The sequence below is a fragment of the Apteryx rowi genome, unplaced genomic scaffold, assembly GCF_003343035.1.
Source record: "Apteryx rowi isolate R43461 unplaced genomic scaffold, aptRow1 scaffold_612, whole genome shotgun sequence".
In the NCBI taxonomy this organism is placed as follows: Eukaryota; Metazoa; Chordata; class Aves; order Apterygiformes; family Apterygidae; genus Apteryx; species Apteryx rowi.
In genome coordinates this window covers 51426-71848 of record NW_020450886.1, presented here as the reverse complement: position 1 = coordinate 71848, position 20423 = coordinate 51426, and the positions used below count along the sequence as shown (strand labels likewise).

Here is a 20423-nt window from a genome sequence, read left to right as displayed (position 1 = left end):
TCTGGGCTCCTCCGTTACTTGAGAATAATAACGACTAAAGGGAAATGGGCAGCTGCAATGCCTAATTCACTAATGCTTACAAAGTGCTTTATAATTCTTGGGCAGAGGCAACATGTTATTGTTCAGTATTCCTGGAAGGCCAGACTGCCGACAGTCTGTTTACCCAGAGGAATATGTGAATGTCTCAGGCGATAAGCAGCCCCAGGAGCAGATGCGTTTTCCAGMTTGCCGTGCTGGGCATGAAATAAAAACAGCACAATAGTCCGTACAAGCATGATCCCTCTCTGAGGTGAGAGGCTACAGAAGCTGTCCACAGAGGAGGCCTAGGCCAGGTGGAGATGCTGCGAGGGATCTTCAAAGAAAGGCCCCAGGGAGGTGCGTGCTTAGAGTGGCAGCCTCACGTGGTTTATGTTTCTACTTGAACAGCTATTGACTGTGCTAGCACATCTCTGTSCTGCTCAGAGCACGTCTGACCAGTACAGGCTCTACTAGACACTCTGGGTGTATCAACATGGTCAGCTGTGGGCAGCTCCAAAGTCGCTCTTCAGACAGGGCTCAYGTGGCCACCAGATACGGCTTGGATGCAGGCAGGTGCCCTCCGGAGARCAGGCAGACCTCGGTGCCTGAGCAGAGGCAAGTCCCTGCTCAGCGTGTCCTGCCTGTGCTCACAGAAGCCAAAGCAGGTCTGTTCGGATGGGCAGTGAGTGGCATGTGAGGTGTGCTCTGCTCCTGGACACACTGGGCACTGCTCTTTCCAACTCTCACATATGCCAGCTTATATGACCCCTTTCTTACACATCACTTCTGAATTTAACCCACACTCTGCAAGAAGAGTCACTCRCAGAAGGAGGACTCTGCAGGCTGCAGGGATCTGGCCTGCTTCTCACTTCTCTCGCAGATATAAGTTACTCCCACAAAAGTGGGCAAGGGCACAGGGGTATGCAGCAGTRCAAAATAATGAGAAGGTAAATTATTTTACAGGTTTTGAACTTTCTTGAAGCTTCTTTGAATTTGTCCCCCCAAAATACAGTAAAAGTGCCTTACAGAGCGTTGTCTCCTCTGAATTGCAGTACCGAGCAGATGTTCACAAGGTCTTTTACTACCTTCCCTAACACAAAATTCCCTGGGATTGACTTTCCCAAGCAGAATCTCCTTATCCACCTGAGTCCTGATCTGGGCTTAGGGAAGTTCCAACCAAAGCCTGATTCACTGAGCTAAAAAGTTATGTTTTGTTCTCACAGTGCTCCAGTGGGAAATATGCAGATTCATGAAAACATCCAGTCCTCAGCCCACACTGTTCACTAATTTAATCTTTAGTTCTTTGTTCTTTTTATCAGCCCCAGGATATTCTTGTATTCACAACCAACTCCATTCTGCAGAGGTATTCTAATTCCCAAAGCTAGTCTAAGAATGGATCTTTGCCCTCTCATTGTTTCTTCATACTCACCCACATTGTGTCTATTTTCATCTGTCTTTTTTCTTCTGCCTAGACTGTAAACTCTTTGAGACACAGTCTTTTTGTTCTGTGTTTGTATAGCACCCGGCACAGCAGTGTCCTGGCCTGTGCTGAGAGCTCTTTAGAGCTCTGGTGATAACAACAATATGGGGCACGTTTCCCTTGGGGGAGCTGCTTGCTAGAGATGTAGTTATCATTTGAATCCCAGAGCCTGTGAATAATGGGACATTCTGCTGCTCTGGTAATAATAGGGAGTTGGTAAGAAGCAAGGACCAGCAAGGTGGTAAGTTACTATCCCTTAGCAGAAGAAGAGTGTGGTTTTAGTTAGCCCCATGATGATACGCAATACCCATCTTACAGCATGCAGGGTGATTTCACTTACCACCGTGATTTAAGCTAACGGTAGCAACCCACACTTGAAAATGTTGACCCAAAAACTCAAAGCTGTCTGTGTCAGCTTCATGTGCCTGCATGATGTGCTGCAGCGGCCCTCAGCACCAGTGTGTCAAAGCATCAGGTTCCTGGAGATCTTATGTAAAATAGCGCGTTATTAGGCTGCCAACTGCAAGCGTGAAAAATTAAACARCTTATGGACAGCTTTTTAAAATTCCTCCATAAAATCTGCCATTTTGAAGTACTGAATATCTCTGTGTTGTTGCTGTAAAGCCTGTTATTCATGTGGAATCTCCTCTGCCTGCAGAATGAGCTGGTTCATACAGATGTCATCAAGCTGTCAGTAGAGGGAACAACGATGCAGGGGCCAGAGGGGCTACAGCTGCAAACGCTTGGTAGGAACCCAAGTCCTTGCCATGCTGATTAATTACAGACACAAAGTCTCTAATCAGTCATTTGGGGGAATTAAATTGGGAATGGGGTGGTGAGTTGCAAAGGAGCTAAAGAAAGGTTACTTCTCCTCGCTTTGATCATGTGGTAGGGCAAAATCTGTCTGGAGCAGTGGCCACTAATTGAGGTCAAGGTTTGCTGCTTAAATCTTGTCTTTGCTTGCAGAAAAGATGAACATTCACTCCAAAAATGGCTGGTTTTGCTGTGAAATCCTAGTATGGACAAGACATAGGGTTTTACCTGTATTTGTCAAAACTGAATGAACTCTTTTCCTTCTACCAGACATTGATCTAGACTGGCCAAATCAAGACAAAAAGCTACCTCTGCTCTCTTGTGTACACTGCTTGTCTGGTCTGTGGTGGGATACAGCTTATCTGGCTTTTGCTCTTTAGAGTTCAGCATCTATTCTGAGCCAGTTGGCTAGACTCCCTTTGTAGAAAGTGGAGACAGTGCAGTACTTCCAGGCTGATTCCCCTCATCCTGACCCTCTTGTGTCTGATATAGGATGGGATGAGTCAGCTCTGGAGGCCTTAGACTACACAAGGAGCCTTGAGAAATCCCTTATGTCCTGTAGAAAGTACCTGTTTTTGGCAGTGAAGCTATGGCCTGAGTTTGCAGAAGGCACTTGCTCTGCATTTAAGGATCACCCTCTTTCTAGGCTAATTGATGGAAAATGTATGTTTGTGAGAAGCCTTTGCTCAGTTTGGAAGAGACCAGCTAAAGCAGTACACTTCAGAACTCCCAGGGGCTTTGGGATTATTGGTTAATGTTACTGGGAAATGGATTTTCAAAGACTTGCCTTGAATATTTGACAATCTATTTAAATGTTAAAAATGCAGACAGTATTACAGGGTCAAAGTGACCTTAACAATTCCTTTGAGGTTTACGTGTTGTTTTTTTTAGACATTTAAGACATAAGGCTGTTTTCGACTGCCTTTGCAGAAAGTTTTCTGCTTCTAAGCCTTGTCAACTTGTCCCTGTCCCCTACTGGTCAACAGCCCCAAATTATTGCAGCACTCCTCAGACATCCCATCTTCTGCTCGGGGACCTGCCTGAACTTTTCTTTCACTATCATGTCTGCTCCTGCACAGAGTGTCTTTAGACACTCACAACAGCTCCTCTTCCTCTGTGCCCAGTACCTTCTCCGTTACTGATTAACGCCCCCTTACCAGCTAATATCTGCATGCACGCTGCCACTGGAGCTGCAAGTGTGTGGCTCCACCTCTTCATTGCATTTGTCCTTGGCTGGCAGAGTGTGCTGAAGGCTCTGACCTCTCCCATTAGGTGTCAACCTCACTACTGAGCCGGGGGCTCCTGAGGGCTCTCGTTGCTTAGTGCCCATCATGGAATGTCTCTTTCAATTCTGTCTTCCACTTTCTGCAGCTTTTCTTTTAAAATGTAAATGAGACCGCGAGTTGGCTTTCTTGGATGATGTTGCGTCTGCTGAGGGAGCAGAACCCAACAGATCTCACAGAATCACATTCTATTGTGACTGATGCCTGTATAAAACTGAAGTCATAATGTTGTTCAATTCAGGGCTTTTGAAATCAGGAGGAGGCTTCAGTGCCCAGTGAAAGATTTGTTCCTGAATCACGTTCTTTGCTATTGGTTTTACTGAAACGAGCCTGCTAAATGGCTTCTGAGCTAAGAGTGAAAAGGACWCAGGGAGGCATCACATGACATTTCTTCTCTGGACCCTCTTAGGCATAGGAAGCTATTTATACTTTTGTGAAAAGCAAGCAAAAAGATTTGCTTTTCACTAATATTCTATTAGGAGGCAGGCCTAGTCCTGATGACTCTTACATTTGTACCAGAGTGAATCCCAGTTTTGAGCCAATCCATGAGAAAACACTGTTAACATTCACTGCTTCCACTGTTGCACTGGAAAACGCTGTTGTTCTGGAGCTCCGCAAAGGTGTCAAGAGCAGCTGGAGTCTTGGAGACCTTAGGGACTTTTGGAATCAAGGACAGATACTGAAACCTGGTGGGAGGTTTGGTGGGAACATAGTTGAGAATGGGAATAATAATAGTGTCTGAGGGCAGAGTGCAACACTGATGTGTTTTCCGTACCTAGCAGCGTCCTTGAAGTTATATAGGAGAGAGAAGGCTGGATTTGAACCAGAACCTGGTGTCTCTGGGACTGTGGGAGATGTTTTCGAAAAGAAATTGTGCTTCTAAACAGTTTTCTTATCTGCCTGGGTGCCTGAGGCTGACCCCAGGGAGAAAGATACAGCCTTCCTCGGGTACCATTGCCTACAGAGGCCACTTGGCAGGCACTTCTAATCACAGATCCGTGTCAGTTCTTCGCGGAGCTCAGTGTAACATTTTGTATAGTCTGAACTCTCAGAGGCAGCCTCAGGGTACTCATTGCTTTAGAAAGCAAGTTACGTCCTGTGGGTGTTGTTACATAGGCTTCAGATCTCCTCACCAACTGATCTTTGTCACCAGCTGGAGAGGCAGCTTAGACTAAACGGGTATGGTATGGGGCAGGGACTCAGAGAGCTCCATTCTGCTCCTGACCTGCCGTGCGACTTTCTCTAAGTCAGTTCACCCTTCTTCTAGTTCCCTTTTGCCCTTTGTCTGTGTTGTCTTGGGGACAGGGGCAGCTTGGGAAGTATTTCAGAAATTGTGGCTCTAATTTCTTCTGGGGGCTTCAGGCTAATAAATCACTTCTGAAAACCTTGGCAGCGTGCATGTGCCATAGGCAGGGAATATGTGCTGGGCAGATGAACCAAATCTCTGTCTGACAGTCCTTTCTTCTGTTAATAGGCTGCGGGACATCATTTGATTTTCACAAAAAGATAGACTATTTGTTTCTCGTTGGTACTGAAGAAGGGAAGATCTATAAGGTAAGAATGGTTTCTTTGTCTTTTGTTTTACATCCCCTTGCCATTGCTCATCTTTTAGGCTCATCATCTTAACTATTTGCTCAGACAGTGACAAAGTACAACTTCAGAGCCCAGTCCTGCCCTCAGATCCCTGTGGTGAGCCCGATAACACGTACAGCCCCAGAGGACTGCGAGGAGCTGTCTGCACAGACCCAATTAAGACCTTCTTTTGCAGAAATGTTTTTCATGCAGACTGCATCCCAGAATGCTTTGCAGATTGCAGCTGTGCAAGTGAGGTGCTAACTGATCAGAGTAGACGTTAAAAGGCATTGATCCTCTGTCCTTATGGCTGTGGGAAAATGGCAGGAAAAAATCTCCTCTCTTTTCTTTTTTAGACCTGTTATCCCATGAGCAGYGAGGCTAATGAAACCTTATTTCCTATGAATTGGTGTCCTGCAGCTCTCCCCTTCCACAGTTACAGCCTTGGTCCTGCTCTGAGTCCTACATTCCCCTTGGCCTCATACCTCCAGCTTTTTGTCAAGTTCTCTAATCCTTCCTCCCTCTGGTCACCCCCATGCTCCCCCCGTTTCAGTGCTCGCAATACCATGCTGTAGCCCTCGATTCGCTCAGACAGCGTCAGCTACCTCCCTTCCAGTGTCCACCTGCAGCCTGATGCYGTGGTACCCATTGCCTGCTGGGAGTGCTGCTTGGCCAGCCAGCTCCTGTCAGGTGGAGAGGGCAGCAGTTGAGTTTTGCTTGTCCTTGTCTGGGTTAGGGCCTGCCTGGGTGTTTGCACTCTTCAGGGCCACCTCTTTTTATGAAATATGTAAGACCTTAATATAGCCAAGGCCCCTGTGCAGCCAGCTTTGGCTGAAATTGCCAGTAAGGACAAAAGTTGTTTGGGAGGAGAGACAAGCAGACAGCAGGTCACAGCCTTTGTGGTTTCTTAAGAAACCAAGCTAAAAATAGGAAGTTTTGAGCTCTGTTGTATGTAGCCTTGCAAATAAAGCCAGTAACAGCTCATGTTACTCATATAACTTTTGTTTGCACAGAATTCCTCTGAGCTGACTTTTGGGCTCTGTTAGTATTGTAGCCACAGCCTGTCGGTGAGGGGGGGAGCCTCCCATCAGCAGGAGGCTGACTCACAGAGCAGAACCGTCCAGTCCTCTCTAGAGGTTGCTGTAAGCTCCCTCCCCATGTTCCACCTGCAAAACAGAGGGAAAAAAAACAGAGAAAAAGAACCCAAAGGAAATCGTATTCTGAAATCAATATCAATCATTTAGGCAAGACAAACTTAGCAGATATGTATCCCTTCCAGAGGGACAACGCTGATTGAAATCCCTCCTTCTGGCAGGCCGTCCCTAGGGAGGCTTTCTGAGTTGTGCTCACTTGCCTTTGACAAGACAGAAACAGAAAGGAGATGGGAGAAATGGGGGTCCTGGGGTGACGGGCGATGGGGAAGGTGAGATGGCTTTTTGTTGATGCTCTCAGGATACAAAGCAGCTGTTTAGTTATGGACAGATGTTTTCAGTTGGCGGATCACCCACGGTAGTTGGCACCTTGGGTATTGCACTCCAAGTTGTTTGGGTACTGTTGTATCTCGTCCTGACAAGAGGCAGTAATGAACCACATGTTCAACTTTCTCTGTGCTTAGGCACATGACGGACGTCAGTGTATGTGACAGTGTATGTCAGTCTTAGGTGGGGGCAATCAGTAAACCTTCAGGAGAAATGTTCAGGCTGATATCCAGGCTGAGTTACACAACAAGGAAAATCCTCGGAGGAGCAAGATTGAGTAGGAATAGTTTGGCAGGGTTTGTATAGGCAAGGCTGTAGGTCTCCCTGCCTTGGATCATCTGCAGTGAAACTATATTTAGGGTGGGGTTTTAGCATAAGCAGTGAGCCCAGCCGTGAAGCCACAGAGGCATTCTAGCTACTTCTTGGGTGGACAACTGAACAGGCTAACACAGGGAAGAGAGATCTTCAGTGCCTAGCACAAGCAGCCTCCACAGTATCCGCAAAAACAGGGGGAAGGGTGCCTGGGCCTTCAGTGGACTCCAAGAGCTTGTTACAAGCAGTTTCAAAAGTTTCAGGATCAACAGGTCACTGCTGCTCCAGACATTTTTCATGGACTGCCACACACCTTCCTCATCACTCCTTTTATTGAAACACTGCACATTTTAACCCTTTCCTGGAACTAGCTGTGGTTTGCCTCCCAAAGCCTTGCCCAACTCTGATGCTGAGGGCAGTGACAGTCCTGCAGCCGTTCAGGCAGCTCTCAGGTCGTACGGCTGCTCTGAGCTGGAGTGAGCTGCTCGGGTCTCTGTGCTGCACTTGCCTGTTGCTACGCATATTGAGTAAGAGGGACAGACTCCTTATATGCTGTATGAGTCAAGGATCAAGCATAGGCCAAATTATAGATTATTTGTTAAATAAATTGAAAAGTGAATTTCAGAAAGGCATTTTTTTCAGAGACAGAGCTTGCCAACAAATAGCATGATAATAAGTTAATTCTTTAGCTGTGGAACAATTACGGTGAATTTTTCAAAATGGCTTAGTTAATAGTGTTTCTGACACCAAGTAATCGTTATTTTAATTACACACAGGCCTATCCATTGCCCTTTTACATAGAGGACAAACTGTTTCTGCATTAATATGATTCTGTAATGCAAAGCTGCCTCTTTACATATCTCATTTGCTGTTTAGGAACTGTTCAGCTCTGTTGTAAGAAATGATGGTCCCTGATATTCAGACTGAAACATTGTTGTGACTTCAACTCTTTGATCAGAATTCTTCTTAGTCAGCAGGACTTGAACAGAAAAACTGTGAGGAGATTTGGCATGAGAGATATATCTTCTTTAGTCTTAGGGAGCATGCCTGAGAATGTAAAAAACTAATGTAATAAAACTCAATGCAAAACTGTATAGAAGGGAAGGATGATTTTTATTTTAAGCAAAACTGATTTCAGYCACACTCATTCTCTCAGATTTCACTCACTTATTCTCTTGCACCAAGCACCAAAGACATTTGTATCTGAGGTCCAGCCAGGGTTTCTTGTGGTTATACAGAAGACAAAGGATGGCAGTTTTTGAGTCCTCATCACCTCATCTTGGGTTTTCCTTAACTGATGATGACAAACTGGGTTTTGGACATGCTCTGACTTCCAGTGCCCCTTTAGGAACAGAGAGCTATTGTCATCTTTTGCCTCAGTATCTTTTCTCGCCCTGTCTGAGTCTTAGGCAAAGGTGTTTTCCTTCTAATCCTCATCTTCTCACTGCCTTATCTTTGTTCAGTTTGTTCTCTGTCTTGTTATCTGGTCACTTGAGTGACTACATTTGCTATCAGTTAACACTACAATTAACAMAGGGTCATTCTTTTACCATTTCCTGCTGTTTCTGCCAATGCATTCACCTACATCTGTATCCGCTCATATGCCATTGTACAAATCTTAGTACTTCTGTTACAAATCTCTACAGGAAGGCACTAAGGGAAAACCAAGGCAACACCTTGGGTGTTGCTTGTAAGAGCTGTCATCAACAACACCAAACACATCTGTGTCAGCGGTTTGTAATGAGCTGTCAGCTGTGTGTCCYGATCTGCCTGCGAGCGCCAGCGTTGTGCAGTACTCTTTCTGCTGCCTGTTACAAACCTCCTTTGAAAAAGATTATTTATTAGGTTTGTGTGTTACCTAGCATCACGATATTTCTGTTAGTGAACCAGTGAAACTCTTCACCTTATGAAGATACTAATAACCACCCATTCACCATGGATGTAGAGGAGTTTTGTGTGAGGCTAGTGTTATCTTGTATAAACTGAAGTGCTGTAAATGAAGATGATGAGTAAGTTTTGTGTCTTTGGAATTTTTTTTTCCTCCCACGTATTCCTCTCTCACGTTTTGTAATCCTGTCACAGTTATCTTGTTAGTGATTTCTTGTATTCCTGTAGTAGACACATTCCTGCTTTACTGTCCCATCAAAAAATACTGTTTACTATTCACACACATCTACTATTATTCAAATAGGAGAAAAACTCTCTCAGCAAATCTGGGCAGTGCTCTAGAAGATCAGACCAGCTGCACAAATGCCTGGTCCCTGAGACTACTCTTCATCTTCAAAGCTGTCCTGGAAGTTAGACGTCACATTTTCCAGGTGGTTTCTTTTTAATCCTGACATGTGTCTAATAACTGCAGTTTTTAAAGAGACCAGTAGTGGAAGACTTTGCCAGTGGTTCTAGTCGGTGCAGAAGCTCTTTTAGTAGTTAAAATCACACTTTGCTCTGAACTTTTTCTCAGGTTAATGGCATTTCTTCAAAATAGATCTTGGGAAGAACAAGTCCCTGTCTCACACATCAGAGAAGACACCAAAGAGGTCGGGATGAACGTGATGTCAGGCTGGCAGGCAGCTCTGGGGCACGGCGTATGGCTCTACATTAGAGCCAGCAGGCAGGGTTCATTTTCCACCAAGGACACCAGCCAGGCATCTGCCCTACATAACCCATTTTGCTGCTGATTTCAAATTGGTGGCTGAAGTTTTTATGGGAAAATTGCCTTTCCCTTTCCTGTGTGGGGCTGGGTCTCAGCTCTAGGCCACGCTTGCTCACTGCAAATCCCATCCTGGGGATCAGCCCATCCCAGAGTGTCGCCGACCGCCCATCCCAGCGCCCAGAGCACTGCACTGATCAAGGGCACAGACCCAAAAAGGCCTTCAAAACATAGCCTTGAATGTTACAGTTCTGTTGGATGCAGACAGATTTGGTAAGGATCTTACTGATAAAAAGTCCTCAGGTATTAGGGATTCCTAGTGCAAGTACTTGGAATGGCAGCGAAAAAAGCACCCTCTCTCTTGTGTCAAATTACTCGTGACCCATTCTGTCTGCTCCCAGCAAAGTGACTTTCAAAACAAGCGAAGTACCAATTTCCCTGGTGGCTGAACATTAAGAATTATGAAGTAAAGCTATGGAACATGTCATTAAAGGAAATTTCACTACCATAATTACATAGAAGCACAGTAGCTCAGTGACAGAGTATGCACCAAACTATTAGCAAGCTACAGACACCACCTCCTCCTGCCAGTAAATCTCAGTGGGGCACGAGCCATGTTCTCGTTTCCAGTTCCCACTGTAGCGGGCCTCCCAGGGACCTCAGTTCAGCATTCTGAATTCAGTATCTGTCCCAGTGCACAAGGGCATTGGAAATAAAAAAGGTCCAAGTACACAGACAGTGAATGTAATAAACAGTAATGTGTAATAAACAATTAAGCCTCATGATTAGTTAGAGTCTGTGCAGTCAAGCTTTGGTGTGCAAGAATTAAAATCATGTAACACTTCAGCAATCCTGCTGCTCTGGCAGATGATGTGTTGCTGCATTCATTAGGGAATAAAGAAAGGTCCTGAACAGTCCTTACAGTGGCCGTACTGAGGCAGAGTGAACCAAACACGCACTTGCTGCATGGGTACGGCTCACGTGCCAGCACACAGCCAAGAGGACTTTCCTTATCAGAGAAGGATCCTTGCTGCTGATGAAAGAAGCCTCCAGTCCCCTCTGCGGGGAGGAGAGTTGGGGACKATTTCTCTCATTTCTCTGTGAACACAGAACTGACAGGGGATCTGGATCAGGTCCCACCTCCTGCTAGCATAGACAAGCAGATTGTAGTTTCTCCCCCCGCTGCATTAACTCACACAGCAAGTGACTTTTCCAAGGATCCCAAATGTTTTCTGATTCTTGCTCACGTCCTCTGTTTTGCCGTTCGCTAGCACCCTCAGCTGTGGTAGTGCTGGGCTGACGCTTGCATGCATACTGGTGTTTGCCCCATTCGCAGGCTGCTGTCGGCTGCCTTATGGGGTGGCCCAACATGCTGGCRCAAGAGGAAAGGTTACAGGGAAGAGCTGTGTGACGAGGCAGGCTCCTGGCACAGGCTGTCACAGGATGATGGCCGGGAAAGGGCTTGTGGCATGTTCCCAAAATCCCTCAGAGGGTCTGACAGTTCATTCCTCTGGCTTATGCTCTACCTGAGAGCAGCATTTTTGCAAGTGTTAAATGCAACAGTCCAGATGCAGGTTCCCACTCGGCATACCCTGAACTGCTGACCCGCAGGATTGGGGGCTTATGGCTGGAGGAGGAAACACTCCGTCCCTGCCCCATTCCTTAGGCTTGTCCTTGAGCATCTTCTACCAACTGCTGYTGGAGATAAGAAATGATCTAGATTGGGCTGTGTGCTCCTGTGCAACACAACAGCTGTTTTTCCCTGCCTCTCCTGAGATGSCTCAGGAGCCCAGGCTGGCAGGAAGGTGATGGAGTTTCTGCAGTGGAGAATGGGCTCTGCAGCATGGCTCCAGCTGTAAATCCAACACATCTTCGGTTCCAGTCCTCATGCCCGGCAGAGAAAAGTGCTCTGTTTTTCCTGCCAGTGGGGTGAAACAGGATGTGCTAAATGACTTGGTTTCTGTAGCACCTCTGGGTACTACCCACGTCTCCCCAGCTAGCCCAGAAGAGCCTGGCAGGCCTCATAAGTATTCACAAACATTTTTATCGAGGAATACCAGCTCCAGAGGAAGGTCTAGCTCTGATTACTGACTAGTTTTTTCCATTGCAGTGTTCCAAATGCTATTCAAGCCAGTTTCTGGATGTGTTTGAAGCCCATCACATGGCTGTGGATGCGGTCAGCTGGAATCCCTACCATATGAAGGTCTTCATTTCCTGCAGCTCTGACTGGACAGTCAAGATCTGGGATCACACCATCAAGTAGGTCCTGCTGGGTCCTGGTGTGGGAAGGGAGGCCGTCCTCATCCAGGCTGAGATGCAGGCTGCAGATGTTCACTCTGACTGGATCTCAGTCACAGTTTCCCTGTTCACTGGACATATTGYTAATTGCTTTCTTACCTGCTTTGTTTGGGACTGAAGAATCAGATTTGCGCTCCTTGAGTAATAGGTATAAAGTTCAGCATAGGCTGCCTCAGGGGCTGGCCAAGCGGCACAGCTCAGCACAGAATTTGACTGCTTTGCTTTGGACCTGACTTTCTTCAGACAGCACCTACTGTGGCAGGATTATTCCTCTGCAGCAATGACACAAAGAAATGTCATGCACTGGCATATGCCCTCAGGGGCCAGAAACCTCCTGAGAGCCAGAGAGGGGGAAAAAAAAAATTGGAACATTTAAAAATACATAATGAAATTCAGGGTTAGTGGTTGAGGAATGTCTGGTTTCAATCAGGAAATTGATTTTGTTGTAAATCAGTCAGAGTCAAATATTTCCTGCTGCCAATACTGCTCTAATATTCAGTGGTGTTGTCAAAGGTCCAGAGAGGGAAATCACTTTTTCCCGTATGATTATTAACCAGAGAGGCTCCATCTAGCTGTGTGTGCAAGGGAAGCTTTCAAAGTGCTTTCAGAAAGAAAGAAGTGGGCTGCCTTTCTGCTCATCACGCTGGGACCAGTCCAGGCCCTGTTGGGTGAATACTCAGCTTTGCTTTGCCTTCTGGGACCTTTTGCTCAAGTGCTGGTTGATAGCTGACATAGGGAAATATCCCATCTCCCACTTCTGCAGTCATCTTTGAACAGCACAGCCCACCAGGCTGCAGCGTCAAAGTGTTTATATCTGTGTTTCACTTCCAGAGCGGCATGTGTTTAAATGAGCTCTTCTCTCTGGGTCTCTCTTTCCAGGACTCCAATGTTTATTTATGACCTGAATTCTGCTGTTGGRGATGTTGCCTGGTCCCCTTACTCCTCCACTGTCTTTGCTGCAGTCACCACTGATGGCAAGGTGAGAGGCTGGGAGCAACACTGCTCTGATTCAATCTGGGAGAAAGTCAAGGGAGTTTAGGGTTGTGCATGGGGAACAGGTGAGCCCAAACCTGGCCAAGCACCTTGGGGAGCTGAGGATCTCCTGCCGGCAGGAATCTGTCTCAGTGACTGAGGCTGAATTGTCTGAAGTGTGGGTCGCTTGCCTAGAGAGATCAGGGCTATTTTGGGAGTTGCAGGTCCTAAACACTATCAGTTCATTTTTGCTGAACGTGATTTCATAGGACACAGAAGTCATAAAGCAACAGAGGTGAGGAAACCTAGGCAACAGCATTTCTTATTCCTTCTTCCCTAAGGCCTACCACACTCGTACAAGCTACAAGGCCAGAAATCTCTCAACTGCAGCCCAATGGTGCAAACTCTATAGTTTGTGCTAAATCACAAGTTGGAGGGCTTTTAGGAAATGCTAAGGATCAGCTGCACATCTCACTGCAGCCTTGATAAACCCTTCATGGATGCATGTTTCCCCTGTCCTCTAAGCACGGGTGCTTTTTGGTGACCAAACACAACCCCTAGCATAAGCAAGTCAAGCCTCCCTGCAGTCCTGGTTTGTTCCTCTTGTTCCTTTGTTCCTCCAGTCCAGGGATTGGAGGTACTCAGAGAACAGAGTGGAAAGCAGGACAGGGAACAGGCTGCTTTTTCCTATGCTTTCCTGTCCTTGACATGTATATCCCTGGGCATGTATTGCTCATTCCTTCTCTGTACTGCTCCCCCTGCGCTGAGGCAAGCATTGCAAACTCACACAACTCCCCGCTTGTTCTCGCGTTGACCACAGCAGTGCACATGTGCAGCTTGCAGTGGGTAAGTGCCAAGAGAGAAAACACCTCCCTCTATGTGAAATTGGCTCATTAACCAATGCGTCCATAAGGGTGGAGAGATGATGCTCCAGAGCAGAGCACCCCTAGCACCAGCTGACATCAGAGCATTGTTCCCAAACCTCCAAGGCATAGGGAAGCCACAGACTAAAGTGAATACATATTTATATTGATATTAAAAAATCAATTATAGTAATAGGCTCAGGGTCAGCCAAGAGAACTTTGTTCCAATTAAATAAAATGAGATCAGCATTTTTCCCATTGTGAGAGGCTGTCTCCAAGAGTAATGACTTGGTAATGAAGTACTTAGAACAATCCTAATGTTGAGATGATGGCAGGTATATTTTTGCCCCTAGCCATCCATCCTAGTAGCTCAGATGGTTAATTCAGGTCTGGCAAGCAGCCAGGACACGTAGCTATCCGTCAACACTGTTTTTGTACTGTAAGACCACATTGCTCTGTCACCATGGGCTGCATGTTCTGCTGGTGTAAATTGGAAAGTCTGCATGGCTTGGCCAAATTACTATAGCAAAAAGATGGCCTTTATATATCTGTATCAGTGAATTGGTGCCTCAGCAACTTTATTGCAGTTTAACCTTTTTGTTATAGCAAAAAATTCATTTCACTGATATAGTGGCTCAGACTGTGAATTTGTCTCTCCCAAGCTAAGCAATGGAAATATCATCTGTACTGGAGCACATTGTCTCCCTGGGAAGTTCAGGATGCTGCAACCTGCAGAAAACAGTGTTRTTGCTTTTCCCTCTGCTGCCAAACTGTGATCATAATTTGACACTTTGTTCATGGATCTGTCTGTCCCCCTTTTCCCATATACCAAATGAAGGGCCTAAACATCCAGTGTTGCACRTCCTCTGACTCGTTCCCCACAGGAGACCTTCCCAAACCTGGCARGGGTCCTGCTGAGGTTGACAGCTTTGATTAAGTGCTGGAGTGAGCAGCAGAGAGAGCTGTGGGCACCTCAGTTGTGGCCTGGTGTCTAACTGTGGGAAAGAAGATGGGGCTGTCTGCAGGTGGTGGTACACCCTGGACAGCGTGAGCAGATGTAGTGTGAATGCTAGCTGTACTTGGATGTCTTATTCACGCAGTCAAGGTTCTGCAGCGACAGCTCATCTCCAGGGAGGTTTCAGGCTGCTCACTTGGGCCAGGTTCTTTGTCAGGGCTTTACCAACTGCACAGAAGCTCCTTCAGACTTGGCAAGAGTTTTTGTCATGAGATCTTTCCATCCCATCCCTAGCTTGTCTTAGCCACTGCTGCCATGACTCGAGCTGTGTTGCTGCAGAGTCACATTAGCTGCATCATCCACTGGCCTGGAGTTCATATGAGAATGAGGCAGGGATAAGACAGAAGAGTAACTGGTTTGGGAGCACTACATCCATGATGTCCTAATCGGGATCACATTTAATCCCGCACTCTTAAAAGAGTGATCCTCAGCCAGGAGCAGCCCAGCATTGGGTTGCCTGGCAGGAAAGGTCCAGGCAAGAGCTGCCTTCCCATTGCAGTAGATTGGCCAGGACTGATGCTGATAGAAATCTTGGTCCCCTCCTCTAGCCAATAACCGTGTCGGTTGCAGCAGGGTAAGCCTGAGATATGGTTTAATTTCTTTTTTAAACATAACCTTTTAGATCTGCAGTGGAAGTGGGATAAATAGTTGYTTACAGCCTTTTGATTCCTGGATACACTCCACTTTGTAGCAGAACTAACTTCTGGGGAATAATTCAGTGCCTAGCAAAGGGCAGGCTCCATTAATGCTGGGAAAAAGTCTATGGTAAGAGGCTACAGAAAACTACAGGACGTGCAGCCAGGGAATGAAACATTAAAGGTCTCTTGTTCAGAAACAGTCACTAGCTTTGTATCCACACGTAATTATGTCTGCAAAATTTGACGGTTGCCTGGAGGTGGTTTTAAAACTCAGGCCCTAACTGCAATCTTAAAGGGRTACCTGACATGTTTTGAAAAATGCATTTTCTTACTTAAGCTGATCCTATGTGTCCAAAATGTGCGRATGAGCCCCTCAACTCATAAGACTGGCTTGAGAATCAGGGCATTTTAGAATCTAAAAAGCTCACAATCCCGTGACTCTAGGAGGTGAGGATTTAAGGAAAAGTATAATTATCATGGAAATCATGATAAATCATGAACATTGCCAGCAGGGCATCTGCTCTGGACAGCACCATCTCTTCATAAATAACCTGAGTGTACACGTGCGGCAGCTGGTGCAGTGGACACTGACTGCCACTGTTCCCCTTTATCATGTTCTAGGTAATTTCCTTAGTATCCTGCTCTGCCTGATGGCAGTTTTATTTCAGAATGAGCATAAATGATTTGCAATGAAAATTGAGATAAAATGAAATGATCCCTGAGACGTACGCATCCATGCTAACACTGTCTGAACAAACTCCTAAATCTATACCTAGGTGCCTAAATAAGTGGCCTGATTTTAAAGGGACTGGACGGCCAGCTGCTTTTATGGAAGCTAGTCTCCACTGGATACACTCTGAGTGGTTGTTAATGAGCATTCAGCTTTGGTTTCAGTCAGTTGGCTAAGTCTGCTGCAGTTTTGCTCTGTGACTGCATCTCAGATGACACTTATTTTCCTTGAAGACTCCACAGTGGTTCCTAAAACAGACAGGTGGAGAGACCTTGTGTTTCTAAACATGAGTCCTGCAGCTCMGTTGACTGGCAGCAGTTCTGCCGGTCCCGCCAGGCTGCCTGCTGCTGCAAGAGCCTGGGTGCAGATGCTGATGTGATGGCGCTGAAATAAAATGAGGTTGGAGAACACCATGTTTTAGTGGCTTTTGGTTGTAGATGGCAAAACCCTGACATGGAGAAAAAGGCTAGCTGGGATGAAAGACCTGCTTTGCATGTAAAAAATTGTGGAGGTGGATTTGGATGCCTGGACTTCCACATTTAGGGCACAGGAAGGGGAGATCTGGGGACACTGGTCAGCTCATAGCAAGGACAGAGGGCATGGAAATGGAGAGGGGAGGAATTCTGTCCCTGCAGGATTCATTTTGAGAGTTTGCTTTGGCCCCATCTCACTTACACTTAAAGCAGAAGTAGGCAATGATGAAACATGTAAAAGTGGGAATCAGATACCTGAAATTTCCCACCTGGGAATTTTTTTACTTACTTTCCTTAAGTAAGGAAACGGTGTTGGCAGGTTGTGCCCTACAAGGCCGATTTCACAGACCTCCAAATCTGGCTTACTCTGGGCATGTGGATGCTTTCTCATGCTGAATTCAGGATAATTGTTACAACTGCTAACAAGGCCAAAGGCACCCATGTCACAAGTGTCCCCAGATGGCTGTGGGCCACAGCTGCCCCCTGCAATGGCCGTAACGGCAGCCTCACTTCAGAGGGTGACAGGAAGGCTGCAGCGTGATCTGTGGGCAACACTGAAGGCTGCTAGCGCTCCATGACCTGGGAGGTTTCAGGGCAAGACAGGTGATATTCTCCATCCTTGCTGAAAGTTGAATCACAAAAGAAGGTACGGATAGACTTGTCAGTCTCCCCAGTTGAAGATTAGGAAGGAAACTAAGTGGAAAATAATGATATGCTTTTTTAAAAGACTCACTTTCTCACAGCATATATGGTCTAGATAGCTTTGGGATATGGTAGTGAAGGCTCCACCACTCCTCTGCCTGGAAGCCACAGTTCTTTAAAGTCTCTGTATTGCTGATCCTGATTTTGTGAGGGACTTCAACCTCCCTGACATATGCTGGAAGGGCAACACAGCAGGCAGCAAGCAGTCAACAGTTCTGAAGGGTGTCAGGGAGCCTGTGCTATCTCTGTTGCTTGGAGGTTTCAAGACCAGACTGGGTAGAGCCCTGAGCAACCACATCTGACCTCAGTGCTGACCCTGCTTTGAGAAGGAGCTTGGACTAGAGACTTCTGGAGATCCCTTCCAACCTGTGGTCCTGAAACACTATGAAACATTCTTGTGGGAGAAGAGGACCCCGGGGGTTTTAGAGCAGGTGACTCAGGAGTATGTATTAAGTTCAAGTCCATTTACTCTCATGTTTTTGTGAGATAGTGGCTGCATCCTTCATGACTAATGCCGTGAAAGCAGGGTGATGTTATAGCTGCCCTTAGTAAATATTGATAGCCTCAAGATAAATGCCATCCAAGTGTACACTCTGCAGAGAAAGCTGCTCAGACATACGTTCCTGGGCTTTTCCCCCTTTACTGAAGCTGTTGACCTTTCAAGATATGAAATACTTGAAATGACCCAAACCTTCAGGAAATTAGCTAATGTTTTGTGTTGCTCAGGAAGCAAGTATGCCCTTTCCTGCTTATATAAACATATTTTACTGAACAAATGTTTTGTTTGAGAAATCTTGAAGACCAGGCTCCTGTTGTATCTCACTTAAAATATAAGATGCTGAAGAAATGCCTGTCATCTCGGTACCCATCCTTTTCGCGCTAGGAGAGAAATATTTGTTTAGTACTGGCATCTGTGTCTGTTTTTAGAGCAATTCTCAGAGACTTGCTGCCCATTTAACACTGACCAGAGGGAAAAAATAGTCTCTGTCTTTAAAAGGTTGAAAGATTTTGCAGATAAAAGGTTTGCTGAATCTTCCAGCTTTGCAAATATTTCCCTGGGTATTTTGGACCCAATCCTGCCCTCCCCATGGGGCATGAATCAGGCCTGCCAGCAGATCTCTCAGCATTAGTGCTTGTGCCCAAGGGAGCTCTGATCATGAACCCCTCACCATTGCAAATGTCCCTGCCATGTCTGAGCCTTTCGTCCTACCTGCCTGCAGCAGTGCCCTTTCCCCGGGTGTCTCCAGCCGTGCTGCCTGCACCCCCATTCCCGCTGCAGCCCGGCAGGGCCTCGTGGGGCTGCCGCTAGCTCTGCTGGCCTGGGAGCGGGGCCTCTCGCTGCTCTGTGCAGTGGCCAGGGCAATAGCTGGGGTGCGAAAACACTACACGAGTGCAGGTCCCTTTTGCCATCTCCTGGAAGGGCCTCCGAGTAGTCTGAAGTGGGCAGGGACTTTCTTAAAATGGCTTCTAAATAGCATTTGCAGCAAAGTGGTTGTTTTCTAGTAAAACTGCTCATTTTCTTCTGCCACGAAACCTAAAAGGCTCCCTCTTATTCCCCGCTGAATTCTTGAGATTAATGTGAGCTGCTGGGGAGAGTCATGTCTGCTTTAAAACAAGGGGCTGGTGACACGTCAGAGCTGAATGGAGTAGATGAGCAGTGTCCCTAGGCTTAACGCTGCCCTCCACTTGCTCCGTGCCGGCCGGGCTTTCTTGTCATCGGGGCTCCCTTCTTGTCCCCCAGCCATCAGGCTCTCRGCGCTGTGATTCCTCTCCCTCGGCGGCTGCTCTGGGGAAAGAAAGGAGGCCCGGAAGACCTTGGTGTGTCCCTGCAGGACCTGAGCCCTCACCTCTATCCTGCTGCACCTCCTGTTGCTTTACAGGGTGTTCTGGAGGACTCTGGAGCTGAAGCTGTGCATGAGGCAGCTCAGGGCACTGCTCTTCGCTGCCTCATGCCTGTTAGTTACCAAGTTGCGGGTAAGGTGGCTTTGTGAGAGCTGTAGTGGGTTTCAGTGCAAAATCAAACCAGTGAGTTTCAACCTCTTTCATCAGTGGCTTTGCAGGGATTGTTTCTTACAGAGATCCTCCTGAGCCAGTTTTTCATTACTAGAGCTACTGCTCTTTCAGGATGTGAAATAATGTCATTTTAACCAAAACAGCCTGCTGCGATTAGGCATTCAGCCACACAGGAACCACATTTGACTCTTCTACTTGTACGAACATATGTGAGTGAACAAATGGTTTGTACAGCATCTCCAAAGATTTCTTTGATTAACCTGCTTGACTTTACATGAAAACCTACCAGGGGCACAGAGCCCATCAGGAGTAACTGAGACAGTTTAGAAAGCTGCTCCTAGCTGCTTCTCTGCTCTTACCTATCAGATCCTCTCTTAGGTTTGAACTTGCAAGTGGGGATGATTGGCATTAGGACCATTACCATGCTGAGAGCCCCCAGCTGTCTGCCCTGGTCCTGCTGTACAGGGACAGCAGCTCCTTAACCTTAACTGTTTGCATTTTATAATGACCTGAAATTAGCGTTGGTTTGTTTTAAATGACAGTCTCAAAATGTGACAATTCGATAGTTGCTTTATCAGCAGTTCTTCTGGCCTGCTGCTGGGGTTGCAACAGGCAGAGCAGCAGGGCAGAGATTAGCGACTGCTCCCAGCATCGGACTCTGAGCTGCTCCTGCTTGTGCAACTCTGCCTGCCTTCGCATGCACCCCAGCCTTCAGCGGCAGCTCTCTGCAGGTTTTAGCCAGGATGCTGCAAATGTGAAGAGATGAAGATTGATCCTGATCTATGGGGACATAGATTTAGCCTGACACCAGAAGCTGGACCATTGGCCACAATAGGGAGAGAGCAGGGGGACTGGCACAACTGGGATGTATTCATGCAGCAGAGCCTTGGGAGATTTGCCCCAAGCCCCATAAGGAACTGGCTGAAACAGACTCCCTGTTGTTCACCGGGTCTTTGGGATGGGATGGCAGAGTAGGGAAGTGTCAGAGGACTGAAGGAAAGACTCTTTGCTCAGTATTCAAGAGGATGAAGTTCTGGGAGAAATTAGGCAACTTAAATATGATCCTGGAACAAATCATTGAACAATCTATTTGTAAGTCCTGGCAAATCAAGG

The 20423-nt window shown here is 46.6% G+C and overlaps 1 protein-coding gene across 1 annotated transcript in view; it reads left to right on the top strand.

Moving 5' to 3' along the window:
* The window catches only part of DNAI1 (dynein axonemal intermediate chain 1), a 145136-nt gene that overhangs the window by 85904 nt on the left and 38809 nt on the right, over window positions 1–20423 (top strand). The window contains exons 15-18 of the mRNA XM_026083736.1: window positions 2157–2244; window positions 5069–5148; window positions 11717–11865; window positions 12784–12883. Of these exons, the coding sequence (XP_025939521.1) occupies window positions 2157–2244; window positions 5069–5148; window positions 11717–11865; window positions 12784–12883 (417 nt within the window). The remainder of the gene's footprint in view (window positions 1–2156; window positions 2245–5068; window positions 5149–11716; window positions 11866–12783; window positions 12884–20423) is intronic.